General features: G+C 43.7%; 1 protein-coding gene across 1 annotated transcript in view; it reads left to right on the plus strand.

Annotated features, from left to right (window-relative positions):
• ASTN2 (astrotactin 2) overlaps positions 1 to 18,948 on the plus strand; it is a gene marked incomplete at its 5' end in the record, with an annotated part of 296,834 nt that overhangs the window by 207,861 nt on the left and 70,025 nt on the right. Inside the window, 3 exons of the mRNA XM_081339487.1 lie at positions 11,543 to 11,667; positions 12,858 to 12,962; positions 13,204 to 13,383. Coding sequence (XP_081195613.1) covers positions 11,543 to 11,667; positions 12,858 to 12,962; positions 13,204 to 13,383 — 410 coding nt within the window. The remainder of the gene's footprint in view (positions 1 to 11,542; positions 11,668 to 12,857; positions 12,963 to 13,203; positions 13,384 to 18,948) is intronic.

The following is an 18,948-nucleotide window of genomic DNA, read 5'->3' on the forward strand; positions in this document are numbered from 1 at the left end:
ATTAATGGAATGGGGAATGGAATGGAATGGAATGGAATGGAATGGAATGGAATAGAATAGAATAGAATAGAATAGAATAGAATAGAATAGAATAGAATAGAATAGAATAGAATAGAATAGAATAGAATAGAATAGAATAGAATAGAATAGAATAGAATAATAAAGTTGGAAGGGGCCTTGGAGGTCTTCAACCCTCTGCTCAGGCAGGAAACCCTAGACCATTTCAGACAAATAGTTATCCAATCTCTTCTTAAAAACCTCCAGTGTTGGAGCATTCACCACTTCTGGCAGCAAGTTGTTCCACTGGTTAATTGTTCTCACTGTCAGGAAATTTCTCCTTAGTTCCAGGTTGCTTCTCTCCTTGATTAGTTTCCACCCGTTGCTTCTTGTCCTGCCTTCAGGTGCTTTGTAGAATATTGGAGAAATTATATCAGGTCAGTTTCGATTCTTGAACATCCTTGAGTGTGAGACAGATTATTACCGGGCGTAATTCAGCATGTATTTCCTAAGCCCTGTATTAGCTTCACCAAACAATAGGAGAAATTTGCAGCTTCTGTCTTGGGGTGAAATGAACTGACCTGAGAGGTTTTTATTGCCTCTTTTTACGATTCTAATTTTAACCTGGGATGATTGCACCATTAGCTCCTATTATTAAGCCATGTGGCCCGAAATTGGTTGAACAACGATACTCATAACCGAGATTGATTACATGTCTCACCTTTCCAGATCCAAGGGAAACCTGGAATATTATCTGGGGGATGAGCCTGGGGGAAGCATACACCCTATAATGGTTCAAACAGAGCCAATAAGTGGCCCCATCATTTATTCAAGACTCCGGGATTATGGAATTAAAATGAATCCTTGCATTTGACTGAAACCCAGGGGATAGCAACCTGAAATTGTTAAAAGCCGCTGCTTTATGAGTCTTCTGGATACTGGGCCTTCATTCCTCCAGGAGAACCTGGTATCAGATTTGGAACATTTTGAAAGAGTGCAAACAGATCTCAGTTTAGAGCCAAATGTATCCTGGTTAATTGGAATCATGTTTGATCCCCAGCTTCTGCTTTTCTGGAAGGGTCAGCCAAACCTCTAAATCCCTTCACGATTTATGTTCAGAGGGAAACTAAAGCAGCCACTGATCAGGGCCCAAGGAGTTTCATTCTCATTTTTTCACAAAAGCTTTTTTTCTAGGGATTATGAGAGTCTCGTGTCTCTCAAAATCTACCTTGCCTAGGTTAACATCCTCTGGAATCTGTAACACTTCACAATTTCCCCTGCTGGGTATATATTTATCCACCTATTCCTGACATTTGTTTAATTTGACCCACTGCTGGCAAAGTCAAAGAGCCTTGGTGGAGCAGTGGGCTAATGCCTCCTTAAGTAACACCAGCTGCCTGCAATTAGTGCAGGTTCGAGTCCCACCAGGCTCAAGGTTGACTCAGCCTTCCATCCTTCCGAGGTAGGTAAAATGAGGACCCAGATTGTTGGGGGCAATTAAGCTGACTTTGTAATAATGCCGCTTGGGGGGGGTGTCCCGAAAGCCCTAATAAAGCAGGCATATACACAGAATGAAGGCTATTGCTAAGCACATTGATTTGTGCTTTAAGTTGTAAGCCGCCCTGAGTCTTTGGAGAAGGGCGGGATATAAATGGGATTAAAAAAATAGAATAGAATAGAATAGAATAGAATAGAATAGAATAGAATAGAATAGAATAGAATAGAATAGAATAGAATAGAATAGAATAGAATAGAATAGAATAGAATAGAATAGAACAGAATAGAATAGAACAGAAGTAGGGTAGGGTAGAGTAGAGTAGAGTAGAGTAGAGTAAGGAATATAATAGAGTAAGGAATAGAATAGAGTAGAGTAGAGTAGAGTAGAGTAGAGTAAACTAGAATATGGAATGGAATAGAGTAGAGTAGAATAGAATAGAGTAGAGTAGAGTAGAGTAGAGTAGAGTAGAGTAGAGTAAACTAGAATAAGGAATGGAATGGAGTAGAGTAGAGTAGAGTAGAATAGAATAGAATAAATAGAATAGAATAGAGTAAGGAACAGAGTAGAGTAGAATAGAGTAAACTAGAATAAGGAATGGAATGGAATGGAATGGAACAGAATATAGAATAGAATAGAATAGAATATAGAATAGAATAGAATAGAATAGAATAGAATAGAATAGAATAGAATAGAATAGAATAGAACAGAACAGAACAGAACAGAACAGAACAGAACAGAACAGAACAGAATAGAATAGAATAGAAAATAATAGAAAATAGAAAATAGAAATGTCTGAAGTTTGATCACGTAATCCCGGGGATGCTGCAAAGGTTGTAAGTGTGAAAAACGGTCGTAAAGTCATTTTTTCCAGTGCTGTTGTTATTTTAAACAGTCACCAAATGAACTGTTGTAAGTCAAGGGCTTACCTGTGCTGTATATCACTTTTCACGTCGTGCACCTTACAGGTCAAACATTCAATTAGGTGATAACATGCTTCCCAGATTTTAAGATAAGCATTAGAAGATGCTTGTGTTATTGCTGCATTCATACCAAACGAAGCTACCTGAAATTACGATCTTCTTAGTGTGCTGTTTTTATCTTTTTTCCTTTTTCTTTTTTCCTTTTCCTTAAAGCAAATTGTCTACGCTAGGACACATTCATCCGGGAAAGACACTGCAAACAGAGTAAGGGAACAAATAGGATGGTATCGAATCAAGCTGCTTTTAATTTCAAATATAAAAAAAGATGCGTAGATAGTTGTTAAGGCCGTAGCATCCCCGTTAAAATGATTACACCGCGTTTGTTTGTTTGCGTTTGTTTAGATTGAACGTTAAATTCTGCTTGGCTGAATTTGGCTCCTGGCTTGTTTGAGGAAAGATTCTTGCTGAAAACGTAAAGCCTTCTTTTCCAAACGGTGTAAACAATTCGTAGCAGGATGAAGCCGAAAGCAATTTCTCATATGCCTCCTTAATTTGAATTTTTCTTGTTTTAGAATGAGAAGGCCTAACTTCTTGCTTCCTTGGTAGATAAAGAATAGTCGTCTCTAGTGAAGTTAAAATTCTGGGGATACTCACTGTTGCCAGTTTGGGCTCCAGAAGAATCAAAGTTCTGCATCCTAGATAGCAATAGCACTTAGAATTATATATCACTTCACCGTGCTTTACAGCCCTCTCTAAGTGGTATGCAGAGTCTGTCTGTTGCTCCCCCAACAATTTTGGGCCCTCATTTTACCGACCTCAGAAGGACGGAAGGCTGAATCAACCTTCAGCCGGTCAGGATCGAACTGCTGGCGGTGGGCAGAGTCAGCCTGCAATACTGCATTCTAACCACTGTGCCATTACAGCTCATATGATAGATAGATAGATAGACAGACAGATAGACAGATAGACAGATAGACAGACAGACAGACAGACAGACAGAGATAGATAGATAGATAGATAGATAGATAGATAGATAGATAGATAGATAGATGATAGATAGATAGTTAGATAGATAGACAGACAGACAGACAGACAGACAGACAGCCCTCTCTAAGAGGTTTATAGAGTCAGCCTGCTGCCCCCAACAGCAGGGTTTTATGGAAGCAGTTCCTGTCACCACAAATCCAGTGGTTTCAGGAAAAGTGGCTGAAGGGTGTCTTCACACAGGGAATTTGTAGCCCCCCCACCCCACCCCCGGTGCCCCAAGAAAGTATGAAGGCAAGAACTTAAAGCTGAGAGCCCCCTAGATACATAGCTTCATAATTAAGATATAAAACTTGAATTGGATGCCTTAGCATCACAATTCATTTGAACAAGGGGTTGCCGTGGGAACCATACATTCTCCTGCATCTATTTGCATTCCACGTTGAGTCTTCAGACATTCCCAGCAGACAGAATATCAGAATAACAAAATACCAGAGTTGGAAGGGACCTAGTCATAGAACATATGAACATATGAACAGAACATATGAATATATGAACATAGAACATATGAAGAACGGCGTGCAGGACTTGGGTTTGGCTAGTCTAGAGAAAAGAAGAAATAGGAGTGACATGATAGCAGTGTTCCAGTATTTGAGGGGCTGCCACAAAGAAGACGGGGTCAAGTTATTCTCCAAAGCACCAGAAGGCAGGACGAGAAACAATGGTTGGAAACTAATCAAGGAGAGAAGCAACCTGGAACTAAGGAGAAACTTCCTGACAATGAAGACAATTAACCAGTAGAACAACTTGCTTTCAGAAATCATGGGTGCTCCATCACTGGAGGTTTTTGAAAAGAGACTAGACAGTCCACCTATCTGAGATAGTATGGGTTCTCCTGCTTGAGCAGGGGGCTGGACTAGAAGACCTCCAAGGTCCCTTCCAGATTCCATTCCATTCCACTCCACTCCACTCTACTCCACTCTACTCTGTTCTATTCTATTCTATTCTACTCTACTCTAATTCTATTCTATTCTATTCTATTCTATTCTATTCTATTCTATTCTATTCTATTCTATTCTATTCTATTCTATTCTATTCTATTCCATTTCATTTCTATTTCTATTTCTATTTCTATTTCTATTCTATTCTATTCTATTCTATTCTATTCTATTCTATTCTATTCTATTCTATTCTATTCTATTCTATTCTATTCTATTCTATTCTATTCTATTCTATTCTATTCTATTGCCAGCCTTCATTTGTTTTTGGGTTGGAGACCCCCAAAAATATAAAACCACACCATAGAGTACCGGTATGTTGGAAATTCAAAACCAAAGCCGATAAAGAAGGCAAGGGCAAAGGATTTACCAATTTTTGCCCACAGAATTGTATGTGCACAATCAAGTTCAACTAGAAGGTGAAATGACTTTATTCTTCTATTTTGGTACAATGTGTCATCATCCTATTTTCGGTCTTTCTCTAAACAACCTCCCTACAGAGCAGGAGGCTGGAACATCCTTTGAGATATCTATGCTCTGTCATTCGTTGTGTATGCATGGGTGGTTATGATTTATTGCCAGCGAACAGATGACCAAAGCAAGAAGTCTCCTCAAGCTTTTGTATCATCTCTTCTGAAAACCACCCAGAAACAATAAGACTTCCTTTGCCCAGTCTTTTAGGATACAAAGCTTCATCGAGATTTGGGAGATACTGCCTTGGGCACACAAGGAAAAACTTGGGTTGTAGGGATCTTCTCAGAGCTGTTTCATTGCCCAACTAGGTAATAACTTCAGTGATTGAAGTGAGTGGGGTGTGGGAAGAGGAGGAGGAGGAGGAGGAGGAGGAGAAGAAAAAGAAGAAGAAGAAGAAGAAGAAGAAGAAGAAGAAGAAGAAGAAGAAGAGGAGGAGGAGGAGGAGGAGGAGGAGGTTGTGTTCTTGCAGATGTTTCCTTTCTCAACTAAGTAATGTCATCAATGATTGAAGGGACGGGTGTGGGAGGAGGAGGAGGAGGAGGAGGAGGAGGAGGAGGAGGAGGACTGGGAAGTCCTTGATGCTCTCTGAACTTGGTTGTTTTCTTGCAGAGATCTCATTCCCCAACTAGACAACATCAGTGCACTGAGGATGTTCCCTAGATGGGTCATGAAACATCTGCAAGAAAACTACCAAGCTCAGTGAGCATCAAGGACCCTTCCTTTCAACCCAGAGCTACAAATATTCTCCTTTATTGGTAACTTGGCTTGTGAGAACTTCCCGCAGAACAAGGTCACCACATCTAGATGTCTCCACGACCTCAACCACGTTTTGAAGTCTGGGTGGGACAATGCAACAGCCCTTCCTTCTCTCTCTCTGCCTTCTTGATCTCTGCCTCCTCTTCTCCATCTCTGTCATGGTCTCTCCTTGCTACCTGGGTGCTTTCTCAATTCAGAGGTGATTAAGGAAGACCAGCTTGGCTTAGCAATGTTTGGAGAATTCCTTCTCTCCTACACAAGGGTTGCATTAAGCATGCCAGTTATCAGCTTGATTAGTATTCTGCAGCTAAGATAGAGAAGGCTGCCAAGACGACAGTGCCAGCGGCTTTCTGCCAGAGATGATTGACTGACTCATTTCCACCACCTCACAGTTACAGACCTGATAAGTTTATATTAGAATCCTGATAGCCCACTCACTCACCCGCCATCTGAGGGGCTAATTTGGGTTTCATGTAGCTGCGGAAGAATGTGCAATACAGCCTAGGCGAGCGTCTTCTGAGTAATCTCAGCTTCGTTGGTATTAAGGCATGTTTCAGGATCTTTGCAGCCAATTCTTTGTTAGCAATCCAAAAATTTATGCTATATATATAGCCTTCAGTCCCCTGATCGTCTTTGTTGCTCTTCTCTGCGCTCTTTCTGGAGTCTCAACGTTCCTGAGATGTCATTTGCATTTGGGGAGCATCGATACAGAGAATTGTGTTATGGAAGCCAGGCGCTACTGTGCCTGCAATTAAATTCCATAATATTTCAGACAAATTGGCTGTCCAAGCTCTTCTTAAAAACCTCCAGTGTTGGGGCATCCACAACTTCTGGAGGCAAGCCGTTCCACTGATTAATTGTTCTCACCATCGGGAAATCCCTCCTTAGTTCTAGGTTGCTTCTCTCCTTGATTAGTTTCCATCCATTGCTTCTCGTCCTGCCTTCAGGGGCTTTGGAGAATAGCTTGAACCCCCCTCATCTTTCTGGCAGCCCCTCAAATATTGGAAGACTGCTACCATGTCACCCCCCTAGTCTTTCTCTTCATTAAACTAGACATACCCAATTCCTGCAACAGTTCTTCGTATGATTTAGCCTCCAGTCCCCTGATCATCTTTGTTGCTCTTCTCTGCACTCTTGTCTCAAAGTGCCTGAGACATCACTTGTATTTTGAGAGCAGTGATACAGAGAATTGTAGTTGCTGCCGTGCAAGCAATTAAAATAATATCCAATCCGTGTCTCTTCCAACAGCATGCAGAAGCTAATTGAGCACCAGGTGCGTTAAAGCCTTGTCCGCGATTTCCTTGTACCACTTTTGGAAATGTAAGTTCATTTGACGAAAGGAAAGATGATTGTGCAATTAACATTTCAGCACCGCACCTCCTGAAAGCGGAGGAAAAATAAGGGAAGAGAAAAATGATGGGTTTTGTCTAAGTCTTCTTACCGGTAATTTCTGCCGGACTGTCTTGTTCTTTCTCATTCAACTGAACCTTTTGCCTTTGTTACGTGCAAGAGAGCAGAAGGAAATGTTGCCTTTGATTAGAATGGAATGGAATGGAATAGAATAGAATAGAATAGAATAGAATAGAATAGAATAGAATAGAATAGAATAGAATAGAATAGAATAGAATAGAATGAAACGGAATAGAATAGAATGGAATGGAATGGAATGGAACGGAATATAATAGAATGGAATAGAATAGAAATAGGGAATAGAGTAGAGTAGAGTAGAGTAGAGTAGAATAGAATAGAATAGAATAGAATAGAATAGAATAGAATAGAATAGAATAGAATAGAATAGAATAGAATAGAATAGAATAGAATAGAATAGAATGAAACGGAATAGAATAGAATAGAATGGAATGGAATGGAACGGAATATAATAGAATGGAATAGAATAGAAATAGGGAATAGAGTAGAGTAGAGTAGAATAGAATAGAATAGAATAGAATAGAATAGAATAGAATAATAGAATAGAATAGAATAGAATAGAATAGAATAGAATAGAATAGAATAGAATAGAATAGAATAGAATAGAATAGAATAGAATAGAATAGAATAGAATAGAATAGAATGAAACGGAATATAATAGAATAGAATGGAATGGAATGGAACGGAATATAATAGAATGGAATAGAATAGAAATAGGGAATAGAGTAGAGTAGAGTAGAATAGAATAGAATAGAATAGAATAGAATAATAGAATAGAATAGAATAGAATAGAATAGAATAGAATAGAATAGAATAGAATAGAATAGAATAGAATAGAATAGAATAGAATAGAATAGAATAGAATAGAATAGAATGAAACGGAATATAATAGAATAGAATGGAATGGAATGGAACGGAATATAATAGAATGGAATAGAATAGAAATAGGGAATAGAGTAGAGTAGAGTAGAGTAGAGTAGAGTAGAATAGAATAGAATAGAATAGAATAGAATAGAATAGAATAGAATAGAATAGAATAGAATAGAATAGAATAGAATAGAATAGAATAGAATAGGGAATGGAATGAGGATATGGAATGGAATGGAATAGAATAGGAATAGGAATAGGAATAGGAATAGGTATAGAATATTGGCCAAGTGTGATTGCACACACCAGAATTTGTCTCCGGTGCATAAGCTCTCAGTGTACACACAAGCAACATTATCTTCTATTAGTACTGGAGGTTTTTAAGAAGAGATTGGACAACCACTTGTCTGAAATGGTATAGGGGTCTCCTGCTTGATCAAGGGGTAGAATATCTTTATTGTCATTGTGTAACTCACAACAAAATTAAGTAAGGGGTGAAAGAAACATAGGGAAGGGTTGCCGGTTGCAATGTTGAGCTCGCTGAGGATTGTCCAAAGAGTTTCCACCAGGGAAGAATGTCTCCGTGTCTCTCTGTGTTTTTTCCCTTTCTCACGCTTTTCACTTAATGTTCACAATTCTCCTGCGCACGAAAAAGGAACACGTCTGGAAGGGTTGACTTTGGGGCCTTCTTAGGCCTCCCAGTCTAAAGCCAAAACCTCAGCCCGTTGCTTTTTCTTCCTAGGCGTCTGCTCTTATCAAGGAACGCGTGTCCCATGCAACATTTTAGAAAGAAACTCTTTTCCCCCATTTGTTTATGTGTCGTGTTCCAAAGCATGTACGGCCCTCTATTGGCAGAGTCCTAGAACTGCACCTTCTTCTCTCTTAGTATATAGGCGTTTTCTTCCACGCAACTGAGTCTCTCTGGTGATTTCGGGCACACGATGGTACTTTTTTTTTTCTTCTCCCCCTCAGCGTGGTACCCGAAAGGATTTGCCACTGCCATTGGCTGGGATGCTTTCAACGTCTTGGGCTTTCAGACCTGGGAAGGTGGTGGTTTCTCCATCTCTTGCTAAACTTTCCCGGTAGGAACCAATTCTGTCAAAGATATCTCTCAGTCTATTACTCAGAGGCCAAATGGCTTACTCACATGGCTTCCTTACTTTAGCATATTATGCTAAAGCCTTTATGCCAAAGCTTTACTTTGTAGGACCTTCCCTCCAAGCCTCCTCCTCCTCCTCCTCCTCCTTCTTCTTCTCCTCCTTCTCCTCCTCCTCCTTCTCTGTTCCCATTTTGGAAAGTTTCCACACAAATGTCCCCCCTTGAAATTTTCCCTATGAAGATAACTTTACAACCAAAACTAAGAATGGGAACCCATTCTCACCGTATAGTGAAATCAGCGCAAGAACGCCCAGCCATGAAGATACATCGATGGAAAGAGAACTAGTGGGGAAGACACGTTTTGTTTCCCCTCCTGCATGGTACTATTCCAAAGTAAAATGTTGCATAGATGTCAACTTCCCCTCTACAGATGCATCTTTAAGGTATTTTGGGAGACTTGTGCTAAGATAGGAGGGGGACAGACTTTGTCTGGTTGTGGGTGTTCCTCCCATCTCACTCCCAGGGAACAAAAGAAACAACTGCTGTGATTTTTATTTTATTATTATTATTATTATTTTTATGTCAGGAGAGCCTTTTTAAAAGTCTACATCTGGCCCATGTGCTTTGCAGCAGCATTTGTCAGGAGAAAAAGTCTCTTCTGGCATCTGCTGTCAAACCAGGTGCTCCAGTGGTCAGCAATTCTGCAGATGCCCGAGCTGTCCCTGTAGACAAAAGGCTGTTTATCCTCTCCGACACAAACCATGTTTGGTCCTTGCATTTATTGTCTGTGTAAAACAGCATTTTTCATTTTAAATATATTTGTGATAGATAGATAGATAGATAGATAGATAGATAGATAGATAGATAGATAGATAGATAGATAGATAGATAGATAGATATAGATGGATGGATGTAGATAGATAGATAGATAGATAGATAGATAGATAGATAGATAGATAGATAGATAGATAGATAGATAGATAGATAGATAGATAGATAGATAGATAGATAGATGATGGAGATAGGTAGACAGATGGGTAAGGAGAGAGAGAGAGATTGAGATGGATAGATAGATAGATAGATAGATAGATAGATAGATAGATAGATAGATAGATAGATAGATAGATAGATAGATAGATAGATAGATAGATAGATAGATAGATATGGATGGAGATAGATAGATAGATAGATAGACAGACAGACAGACAGACAGACAGAACTACTGCCAACACAAAATGCTTATTAGGACTATGGATACTTATTTTTTATTTTTGCTAATACTGTAGCAACTTGGTCTGGGAGAAGGAAACATTTATTCCAAGATGGAGAAGACCATGTAGTTTAGGACATGAATTGGTCTCCCTTACCTGGAATGATACTGTGATGCTCTCTGAATTTATGGGTAGAATTTCTCCCTAAGATTTTGAAAAGCCAGAGAAAAAGAAAGAAAGAAAGAAAGAAAGAAAGAAAGAAAGAAAGAAAGAAAGAAAGAAAGAAAGAAAGAAAGAAAGAAAGAAAGAAAGAAAGAAGAAAGAAAGAAAGAAAAGAGGGAGGGAGGGAGGGAGGAACGGAGGGAGAAAGAAAGGAAAGAAAAAGAAAGGAAGGAAGGAAGGAAGGAAGGAAGGAAGGAAGGAAAGGAAGGAAGAAAGAAAGAAAAAGAAAGAAAGAAAGAAAGAAAGAAAGAAAGAAAGAAAGAAAGAAAGAAAGAAAGAAAGAAAGAAAGACCTAGACACCCCGCCGCCCAAACAAAAAATGCAGAGTCAAAGGGATTCCGTCAAGGGTATGTTGTGTTATAACTGCAAGATTTGGGAAGCCGCTGAAGCTGAAATAAAGAGGTTTGCAACGAGGCGAGAGGAATCTATAGCTTTGTTTTCTTGCAATCTCCTTGTTCCTGATAGAAAGTGATAAGTGTAATTTGATAGCACCGCCTCCCCCACCAGCTCTCCAATTCATCAGAAACGGTCTGCAATGCCTGCTCCTGTTTTGTTCTGGTTGAGCTTTTCCTTATTGCCAGCTATTGTGTGTTCCAACTGGTTTATTGGCTCGAGATCAATAGAAGGCCCTATCCTACATTTTGCCGATTTACAGCAAGTCCCTGGAAGCAAGAAGGAAATCAAGAACGGTCGGAGTGGGAGGGAGGAGGAAGAGGTCTCCGGCACACATGACGGCAGATTATACCACCTGCCCGAGATGCAGAGGGCACACCTGTTTATCCGAGTAGACAAAACCTGTTGCGATATGAGTTAGACTGAGACTCAAATACCCAAAGGTATTCTGGATTCAGAAGGTTCCCTCTCCACCTCTGGATTCAAGATTCCAGATGTGAAAGAGGGACTTTGTATCGTTTGTGGTGGACACGTGTTAACATTGATGAGTTTCCTCTCTCCTTGTTCGTGTTTCCGTATATACGTCTTGGTCTTTTGCCTTTGGCATCCAAGTCAACGTCTCTCCATCCTCTTCACCCAGACTACGTCCAAATCACTGTGTTTCAGTTCTCTGGGTTTGTTTGTTTTTTCCCCTAGGGAGAACAATTTCATCAAGGACTTTCCCCAACTGGCTGATGCATTGGTGGTCATTCCTTTACCGGTTGAGGAACAGTGTCGTGGAGTGCTTTCAGAACCTCTTCCCAACCTCCAATTGTTAACTGGTAGGAGCCTTGACTTATCTACCTGTGGTGGTCCCACAGTCGTCCTTCTCCTCTTCCTCCTCCTCTTCCCAAACCCTACTCCTTTCTAGCACCCATGATGTTCCCTAGTTGGGTAAGGAAACATCTCCAAGCTCAGAGAGCACCAAGGACCCCACAGTCCTCCTCCTCCTCCTCTCCCCAAACCCTACTCCTTTCTAGCACTGATGATGTTCCCTAGTTGGGTAAGGAAACACCTCCAAGCTCAGAGAGCACCAAGGACCCCACAGTCCTCCTCCTCCTCCTCTCCCCAAACCCTACTCCTTTCTAGCACCCATGATGTTCCCTAGTTGGGTAAGGAAACATCTCCAAGCTCAGAGAGCACCAAGGACCCCACAGTCCTCCTCCTCCTCCTCTCCCCAAACCCTACTCCTTTCTAGCACTGATGATGTTCCCTAGTTGGGTAAGGAAACACCTCCAAGCTCAGAGAGCACCAAGGACCCCACAGTCCTCCTCCTCCTCCTCTCCCCAAACCCTACTCCTTTCTAGCACCCATGATGTTCCCTAGTTGGATAAGGAAACATCTCCAAGCTCAGAGAGCACCGAGGACCCCACAGTCCTCCTCCTCCTCCTCTCCACAAACCCTACTCCTTTCTAGCACTGATGATGTTCCCTAGTTGGGTAAGGAAACACCTCCAAGCTCAGAGAGCACTGAGGACCCCACAGTCCTCCTCCTCCTCCTCTTCCCAAACCCTACTCCTTTCTAGCACCCATGATGTTCACTAGTTGGGTAAGGAAACATCTCCAAGCTCAGAGAGCACCGAGGACCCCACAGTTCTCCTCCTCCTCTCCCCAAACCCTCCTCCTTTCTAGCACCCGTGATGTTCCCTAGTTGGGTAAGGAAACATCTCCAAGCTCAGAGAGCACCAAGGACCCCACAGTCCTCCTCCTCCTCCTCTCCCCAAACCCTACTCCTTTCTAGCACTGATGATGTTCCCTAGTTGGGTAAGGAAACACCTCCAAGCTCAGAGAGCACCAAGGACCCCACAGTCCTCCTCCTCCTACTCTCCCCAAACCCTACTCCTTTCTAGCACCCGTGATGTTCCCTAGTTGGGTTATGGAACATCTGCAAGGAAACCACACCAAGCTGAGGGAGTACCCAGGAGCCCATCGCCCACCCCTAATAAGCGACAAACCTTACCTTCTATCGACAGGTGACGTTCGATACGATGAAGCCATGGGATACCCTATGGTTCAACACTGGAGGGTCCGAAGTAACCTGTACAGAGTGAAGCTCAGCACCATCGCCCTCTCGTCAGGTGAGCAGAACCAATTTGTAAGCCTAAGTTCAGGTTTTATTTATTTATTTATTTATTTATTTATTTATTTATTTATTTATTTAAAAAAAAAAGATGGGCAGACACCCTGGCAGGTGTCTGCATCCAAGGCTCTGCAGCTCTCTTAATGGCTGGAAGCCGTAACGTCTTACCGATAAGATGTGTATCTCCGGCATCCATTGCAATTCATTCACTCTCTCGCTTTCCGCTTTTATCTCTCTAGGCTTTGCAAACATCCTCAAGATCCTGAACAAGGAGAGCAGCCGCGAGGAGCTGCTGTATTTCATTCAGCAATACGGCTCCCATTACATCGCAGAGGGCCTGTACGGCTCCGAGTTCAGCTGCACCATCCACTTCCCAAGCAAGAAGATACAGCAGCAGCTCTGGCTGCAATATCAGAAAGGTAAGCAGCTCGCGGCCAAGGAGAGCCGGCCGGCACTGCCTTAATCTTTCCGTATACTTCCGTATTCATTTTGACTGCGCAGATCCGGTTGGAAGGTCTGGAACGACTTTGCATTCCAATTTTGCCCCATTCCTTTTTGTGGCCTGTTTAAGACAGGAAATCCCGTTCTGGCACAACGGTCCAGAATTGCAGCTCTTTAGGAAGGAAGGAAGGAAGGAAGGAAGGAAGGAAGGAAGGAAGGAAGGAAGGAAGGAAGGAAGGAAGGAAGGAAGGAAGGAAGGAAGGAAAGAAGGAAGGAAGGAAGGAAGGAAGGTAGGTTGGAATAAAGGGAGGGAAGGAAAGGAGAAAGGAAAGGAAAGGAAAGGAAAGGAAAGGGAAGGAAGGAAGGAAGGAAGGAAGGAAGGAAGGAAGGAAGGAAGGAAGTCTTAACAACTTCTATAATCTTGAGGTGCCCTTGAATAAGAAAGACGGAAGGAAGGAACATTGGAATAAAGGGAGGGAGGGAAGGAAGGCAGGAAGGAAGACATGTGCTTCCCAAACTGTCTATTTTCCTATTATTGCCCCAGAAGAACGCCGCCACCGGATCCTGATCATTTTCAATTGCTCAAATTGCCTGATTAGTTGTGAAGTCACATTCCTCCCCCCCACCCCAGTTTTAGTTAATTAAGATTTATTCACCACGACTTCCCTTCTCCAGCTGTCTTTGTAGCCCATCGCCGCCTCCTCCTCCTCGGTCTCCTCTCACGCAAGACCCTCTCTCTTTTCCCCTCTCCACATCCTGCTCGAAGCCTGGAAGAGTCTTCAAGCGGCAAGGGGAAATCCAGAGGTTATCTGTACCACCCACTCCCTTCCTCTCTGACAGATGGCTTTCCAAGATTGGTTTAAAACTCTTCTGTTAAAAAAAAAAAGATATCAACCCCCCCCCCCCGCCCCACCATCACTCCCCCCCTTCCAGGGACAGCAAAATCAGCTTTTCCTAGAATTGCCCACCCATTTTTGCCTCTACTTTAGGTAAAGGTAAAGGTTCCCCCCCCCGCACATGCGTGCGAGTCATTTCCGACTCTAGGGGCCGGTGCTCATCTCCGTTTCAAAGCCGAAGAGCCAGCGCTTGTCCGAGGACGTCTCCGTGGTCATGTGGCTGGCATGACTAGACGCCAAAGGCGCACGGAACGCTGTTACCTTCCCACCGGAGTGGTCCCTATTTTTCTACTTGCATTTTTACGTGCTTTCGAACTGCTAGGTTGGCAGAAGCTGGGACGAGTAACAGGCTCTGCTACGCCTGAGCGGCCGAAATCCTGGGCTGAGTTTGGGCTCGTCGAGGACTAACGGAATTGTCCCAACGCTCCCTTCTCCGAGCCGCCTTAAAAGAGGGCCGCGCTCAGCCGTTGTTTTTTTTTTTAGGAACAGCTTCCAACCGTGCAGAATTTTTGCATTTCGAAGCGCACGGATTCAGGAAGCAGCCCAGAGGAAACGCAAGCGCAGCCTGTTTGCAAACTCTGTGTGTGTGTGTGTTTGTGTGCGCACGCCACATTTGGGAACATTTTTCGACCCTTCCTAACCCTGCATACTCACTCAGGGGTGGCCATTTTTATTTGGTTTGGTTTTCTGGCAGCAAAATATTCTTAGCTCTCTTTCTTTCTTTCTCTCTCTCTCCTTCCTTCCCTCCCTCTCTCTCACTTTTTCTCTCTCTCCCTCCCTCCCTTCTTTCTCCCTCTCCCTCCCCTCTCCCCTTCCCTCCCTCTTCTCTCCCTCCCTCTCTTCTCTCTTTCTTTCTCTCTCTCATGTCTCCCTCTCCTCCATTTCTCTCCTCTCTCTCTCCCTCCCTCCCTCCCTGACTCTCTCTCTCCCCCCCCCCCCCGTTTGTTGTGGGTCTTAAGCAAAGACGGATGGCCAGTTTCTCCAGCAGCAAAGGTACCTCCCTCCCTCCCAAGCATGGGAAAAAAAACCCAGGGAAGGAGGCTTGGCACCGTCCTTCTAGGTGATTAATCATCTTTGCTGCATAATTTCCAGGAATAAATGTCTAAACCGGGCGACAAGGTGAGGTTGGGAAAACGAGGCAGCGGCGGTTTGAATCACGCATCACATTCGCTCAGCTTGGCATCCGATCCAGCTTGGGGGAATGAGTCTGCTGGAGGGGGGGTTGTTTGGAAATCAAAAGGGCCTGCCTACACACACACACACACACACACACACACACAAACACACCCACCCACCTTTGTGCATTGAATACAGCTACAGGGTAATATTTACATTAATCTTGAGGCGAAATGCTGCAAAGGCTGTTTCTTAGTAATAGAATTCCTTCCTTCTTTCCTTCCTTCCTTCCCTCCCTCCCCTCCTCTTTTCCTCTCTCCCCCTCCTTCCCTCCCTCAGAATACTTCCTTCTCCTCTCCCTCTCTTCCTTCCTCCCTCCCTCCCCTCCTCTTCCTCCCATTCTCCCTTCCCTTCCTCAGAAACTTTCCTTTCCTTTCCTTTCCTCCCTTTTTAAAGAAAAGAAAAAAGCGAGGACGGTGACCATAGTTGAATAATTCAAGAAGCTTTCTTTGAAGCTGTGTTCAAATTCTGCCGCGCAGCAGTGTTTTGGTGGTGTTGTTTTTAAACAAACCAAAAATTTTTTTTTTAAAAAAGCACACCGAGGTGCATGCATGCACGCAGTTCCTGAGACAGGGATTTGGGCAGGCGACAAATTGTTAACCATATGGTCAATAATTCACAGAAGGAGCAAACAGGGATGTTAAGTGCTGTCAGTTTGCTAGGAGGTGAAACCAGGAAGACTTCAAAAGAAGGAAGGCGATGATGTTCAGCGTAAACATATGGCGGGGGGGGGGAAAAAAGAGGAAAATGTCAATTCTCAGTAATCTCCGGTGTGAAGTTGCTTCGTTGCGTCTAGCAAAATCGTGGCCTTGCAGGATGGTTCCCATCACTGATGGGAAGTCAAAATCTTTTGTGGGCACCGGGGATGCCTACCCTGGCCCAGAATTATCAGCTTAGCCGGCTGGCTGGCATCCAGAGGAGGGTTTGGGGACCCCTGAATTAAGAGCATTTAGAGCGGAACCCCCCCCCCCTTTCTCCTTTTGGCTTTGCGGAAGTGGGCGGTGTGTGTGTGTGTGTGTGCAAGTAAAAACAAGAGACTTATCAATGCAAATGGTTAAGAGGACGCTAAAAGACTGTGGGTCCCTGCGTGATAGGTGTGTGTGTGTGTGTGTGTGTGTGTGTGTGTGCGTGCGCTCACATTTTGAGCGGGGAAACAGATGGCGGAAAGATGCGACAGTAAGGCTGGCAAACTGGCAGCTGAGTATTCCACCAGCAGCACGGAGAGGCTTTTAAATCCCCTGAAATGAATCTGTGGCTTTCCAAAAGGAAAAAAAAAAAAACCCAGAATGGTGCACCAGGCAAATCTGGATAGGAACATCTTTCCCGCCAGACCCTTTAGCGTTCCAGACAAATAGCTGTCCATTCTCGTCTTAAAAGCCTCCAGCGACGGGAGCAGTCTTTTGCATTTTGATCCTTTGCCTCTTATTTCCGTGGGTATCCGAAGGGCACGTCTTGCTTTTTCCCCTTTCCAATTCTCTTACCTTCAACTGGCCAAATTAATGCAGAACGTACCCCACGCTTACCTTTGAGGCGGCCAGAAAACTTGGATCGTTGGCATTTTTGTTTCTCCACCCTCAAAGCCCCCATGAGCTGATCTGTTTCATTCATTTCCCCCCCTCCACACACTGCCCCCCCCCCCGCAGCTGATGTGAGAAATACAAGGATGGAGACATCATCCCCTTTTCTTTTGAACTTAGAATAATATAGAATAGAACTGGAAGGGACCTCGGAGGTCTTCTAGTCCAGCCCCCTGCTCAAGCAGGAGATCCTAGACAAGGGGTAGGCAACCTTGGCTCTTTTATGACTCATGGACTTCAACTCCCAGAATTCCATGAGTCATAAAAGAGCCAAGGTTGCCTACAGGAATTCTGGGAGTTGAAGTCCATGAGTCATAAAAGAGCCAAGGTTGCCTACCCCTGTCCTAGACCATTTCAATCAATCAGTCAAACCGGACAGAGCTGGAAGGGACCTTGGAGGTCTTCTAGTCCAGCCCCCCGCTCAAGCAGGAGACCCTAGACCATTTCAGACAAGTGGCTGTTCAGTCTCTTCTTGAAAGCCTCCAGTGATGGAGCGCCCACAACTTCTGGAGGGAAGCTGTTCCACTGGTTAATTGTCCTGTTAGGAACTTTCTCCTTAATTCCATTGTGACTTAGTGAAAACGCTAGACGGGCCCATCTGCTAGTAAACTCAACCGTCCCATCACCGAAACATCATCTTTCTTCCCAGCGGAACATCTGGAAAGTCCAGCCCAACAAGCAACCCTTCATTTCTGGCCACTCTCTTCTGTTTGCACATAACAGTCTGGAGCGCATCCCGCCTGAAGCATTCCAGCCATATGGGAGGGCACCTCTCTTCCAGATGGGCCCCAGCTGTGCTAAGTCACCCAGCTGTGAGTCTTATGGAGATTTTCGGTCATCCAATCCACAGTTGTCCCAAAGGGGCTTTTTCAGGAGGCAACTGGACTTCCTTGTTTTCCCTTTGAAGAGGTTTCGCTTCTCATCCCAGAAGCTTCTTCAGCTCTGACTGGATGGCGGGAAGGATTTATACTCCTTGCAGACCGCCGGTCATTTGCATTCCTTTTCGAGAGTCGTCGAGGCCACTTGGCAAATGGGTGTAGAGCCATTTCTTGGCTGCAGGATGTTTTCTGCCCTTCACTGGTGAAGACAGATGCAGGCTGTTGGGGATGAGTCTGTTGTCTGTATCTCAAATTGAAGCACAAGACTACAGGAACCATGTGTGCTTCAGTTGGAGATGCAGGCAACACGGACACATCCCCAACATTCTGCATGTGTCTTCAACAGTGGAGGGACCCAGGGCAGTAAACACATCCTGCAGCCAAGAAGGCTCCACACACATTCACACTGCTCAGGGGACCTTGAGGACACAGGTAAACCTCCAAGTGGCCTCAACAACTCTCTAAAAGAAGACAAATGACCAGTGGTCTGTAAGGAGTATAAATCCTTCCATTCCCCACCATCCAGTCGGAGCTGAAGAAGCTCCTTGGATGAGAAATGAAACACAGGTAAACCTCCAAGTGGCCTCAACGACTCTCTAAAAGCATGCAAGTGACCAGTGGTCTGCAAGGAATATAAATCCTTCCATTCCCCACCCTCCAGTTGGAGCTGAGGAAGCTCCTTGGATGAGAAGCAAAACATAGGTAAACTTCCAAGTGGCCTCAACGACTCTCTAAAAGCATGCAAATGACCAGCGGTCTGCAAGGAGTATAAATCCTTCCATCCTCCACCATTCAGTCAGAGCTGAAGAAGCTTCTCGGATGAGAAGCAAAATGTCTTCTCAAGAAAAAAAAAATGAGAAAGTCCAGTTGCCTCTTGGAAAAAAAGCACCTTTGGGTCACCCAAATGTGGTTGCACACACCATCCAGCCTAGGAGGTGTGCTTTTTAGCCAGTAACACCCACCCAACCAGCGTGTTTGCCTTAAATTAAAAAACCTAGCAAGAGGGCAGGGCCTGT

Source organism: Vipera berus (assembly GCF_964194415.1).
Source record: "Vipera berus genome assembly, chromosome: 15".
Lineage (NCBI taxonomy): Eukaryota > Metazoa > Chordata > Lepidosauria > Squamata > Viperidae > Vipera > Vipera berus.